Source organism: Fibroporia radiculosa (assembly GCF_000313525.1).
Source record: "Fibroporia radiculosa TFFH 294 genomic supercontigs, scaffold3657, whole genome shotgun sequence".
NCBI lineage: Eukaryota > Fungi > Basidiomycota > Agaricomycetes > Polyporales > Fibroporiaceae > Fibroporia > Fibroporia radiculosa.
The window spans coordinates 1,710-4,577 of NW_012133689.1; the positions used below are offsets into that span (position 1 = coordinate 1,710).

The following is a 2,868-nucleotide window of genomic DNA, read 5'->3' on the forward strand; positions in this document are numbered from 1 at the left end:
CTTTTACCAATAGATAGAATAGAGATCATGCAACTTTGGAGTATCCTGGAATGAATTGGTGGCAGAAGTTGGCGAAACCTAGGAACCATTGCAGTGCTTTGACGCTGTCAATATTTGGCCAATTTAGTACTGCTGATACCTTATCTTCTGCCATTCCTACTTGTCCTGGTCGGAGAATAAACCCTAGGAATTTGACTTCTGATATGTCAAAGAAACACTTTTCGGGTCTGAGGAACAGATCTGATTCTTTCAGGCACTGGAGAACCAGTTGAGTGCATTGTCAATGTTCTGCATGGTTGGCGGAATAGATGTGAATATCATCAATGTAGATCACAAGCCATCCTTCTAGTAGTAGATCTGCGAAGATGCCATCCATCATAGCTTGGAAGGTTGCTGGAGAGTTTGTCATTCCAAAGAACATGACTGTTGGTTCAAATAACCCTTGTGGAGTAATAAATGCTCCTTTCCATTCATCACCTTTGATGCATACATTGTTGTACCCTATGCGTAAATCAAGCTTGGTGAACATGGTTGGCTTAGCAGAGGCAACGCAATCCAATAGGTCTTCTACTCTTGGAATAGGGTAGGCATTCTTAATGGTGGCGTCATTGAGTTTTCTGTAGTCCTGAAATGGTCGCAGGTCTCCTGATTTCTTATTGACAAAGAAGGATGGAGATGCCATAGGGGACTTTGATGGATGAATATATCCTTTCTGCAAGTTTTCCTTGATAAAGGTGTCTAATTCTTTGAGCTTTGCCGGTGATAATGGATAAAACTTTCCTCACTGAGGTTTGAAGTTGGCTTCTAAATTGATTGCATGATCCCAGGGTTTCCGTTCTGGTAGTTGTTCGGCTGTGCTTTTGTTGAACACGGAAAGGAAGGTATTTAGGTATTCTGGGATGTTACTAGCAAGAGTTTTGATTGCTCGCAGAAGCTGATCCCAACAAAAGCGCATCTTCCCAGTGACCCAGTTAATGGCTGGGTTGAAACGTTTGAACCATGAAAGACCTAGAATAATTGGATTCCTATCCAATACTGTGGCGTATGCTTCTATCTTCATTGGTTGTCCTGATAAGAATATAGTGAAGAAGACTTTGTGTTTGATGGCTGCGGCTTTGTTTGGTGATCCATCAATATTAAACACTGGTCTGGGTGTAATACTCTGGTGCTGGAGGTTGTGATCTATAGCAAACTGGATGTCGATATAATTCTCCATTGCTCCTGTGTCAAGCAATGCCTCAGTGGTAACGGTTTTGGCATAGGTTTTTAATATGCATGGCAAATAAATAGATTTATGAGCTAATCTCGCCTGATATAAATAGTCCTTAGTGCCAGTACTTATATTCAACGTCACGGCAATTGAAGATTTCAAAAATCCTTCTCAGAGGATATAGCTTGAATGTATTCTTCAGCTATCCCTTCCTCATCGGAGGAATCCTTGATCTCATCCTTCTCCTGAGTAGATGTGTCATGTGATTCAATTGCCCTGATGCGATTGTTTGGGCATTGGCAACTTTGATGTCCAGGTTTGTGACATCTGAAACATAACTTCTTCTCCATATGCTCTTTGTGATCTTTATCCAACAAACATCTGATCCGCTGATCATTAGATGATCCTTCCTTTGATGATCCTTCCCTTGACTCAATTGCCCAATTGTGGCGTATGAATTTGTTACAACCAAAAGAACAATTAGCGGATGGCATGAATAAGGGTTTATCACCAAAGATGTTGATTATAGATTGGCAGATGGACTGGACACTATTGAGGTATCCTACTGCTGTGACTGGCAGGAGCAGTTGAGCAGCAATCTTGATTAGAAGAGCAGGGGGAATGAGACACTGAAGCTCTCGGATCTGCCCTAGTTTGTTTAATCCGCTGGCCTGTAGGAGTGGCCAAAGGATTGTAACAAATCAAAGGCCATTTCCTCCACATTTCACCCAAGTACACTTGCTGATCTCATTTAACGCTGCTTGAGTGTCATCTTCTACTCTGAAGGTCCGGATGAAGGACTTTCTGAAATTAGCCCAACTAGGCAATCCTTTGAGGGGGGCATCTTCTGAATCAGATATAGATTCTTCTGCATCAGTGATGATGGTGTGAACAAAGAATTAGGCAGGTCCCTTGATATATGAAAGAGCACATTGAACCTTATCTTTATTGGGCTGGACCTTCTTGGTGTTTCCAGCAAAGTATAGGTATAATTTGTCCAGGAATTCCTTGCTCTTTCCTTTGTCTCCTTCAAATTGGTTAGGCTTGTTTACTGCTCCGCTGTTGTTGTCAGACATATCTCCGTCATCTTCTTGATCACTGGGTTCCGGGTTACCATTTTCTGGGTTGTTCTGGTGCCTATCAGCAGGATCTTCTTCTGGATTGGGATTGACTGGAGATCTGGGTGGTTCTGGTTTGGGTTCTGCTGGGACAGGAATTGGGTGTTGTTTTTCTACTGGGACTGGTGGGTTGACCGGTTCTGATGAATCGAAGATTCCTGAGAAGAAACTGGGTCTGACTGTAGGACTGGTGTCTGATGATTCACTTGGCAAGGGTTTGGTGGTTGACTGAAGTGGCGATGTGCAGGGTGTAGGGGTTACTACACTTCTACTGGATGACGCTGCAGTAAGAGTTAGGTATGATGGTACAGGAGGAGATCTTTCTGCTAGTGGGGGTACTATGGAATGTCAATCTTCCTTACTTCCGATGGGAGCTAGGAGCACTGTTAGGGTAGGAATAGTCTTATCTCTTTTCCTATTTGGGCACAATGAATCAGCACAGTACTGCCAAGAAGATCCATTATTCCACTGATTGGTTCTTTTGTTCCTGTTGTAGGCATGGGTTTTATTGAAGCAAAGGAGCTGCCTTGCTTGGGACCT

At 43.0% G+C, this 2,868-nt stretch overlaps 1 protein-coding gene across 1 annotated transcript; it reads right to left on the bottom strand.

Annotated features, from left to right (window-relative positions):
* Nucleotides 1-280: 280 nt before the first annotated feature.
* On the bottom strand, nt 281-682 carry FIBRA_08833 (uncharacterized protein; the record flags this gene model as incomplete). Its single annotated transcript, XM_012330451.1, has 1 exon — nt 281-682. The coding sequence occupies one exon, from the start codon at nt 680-682 to the stop codon at nt 281-283; it is 402 nt and encodes a 133-aa protein (XP_012185841.1).
* Nucleotides 683-2,868: the final 2,186 nt, after the last annotated feature.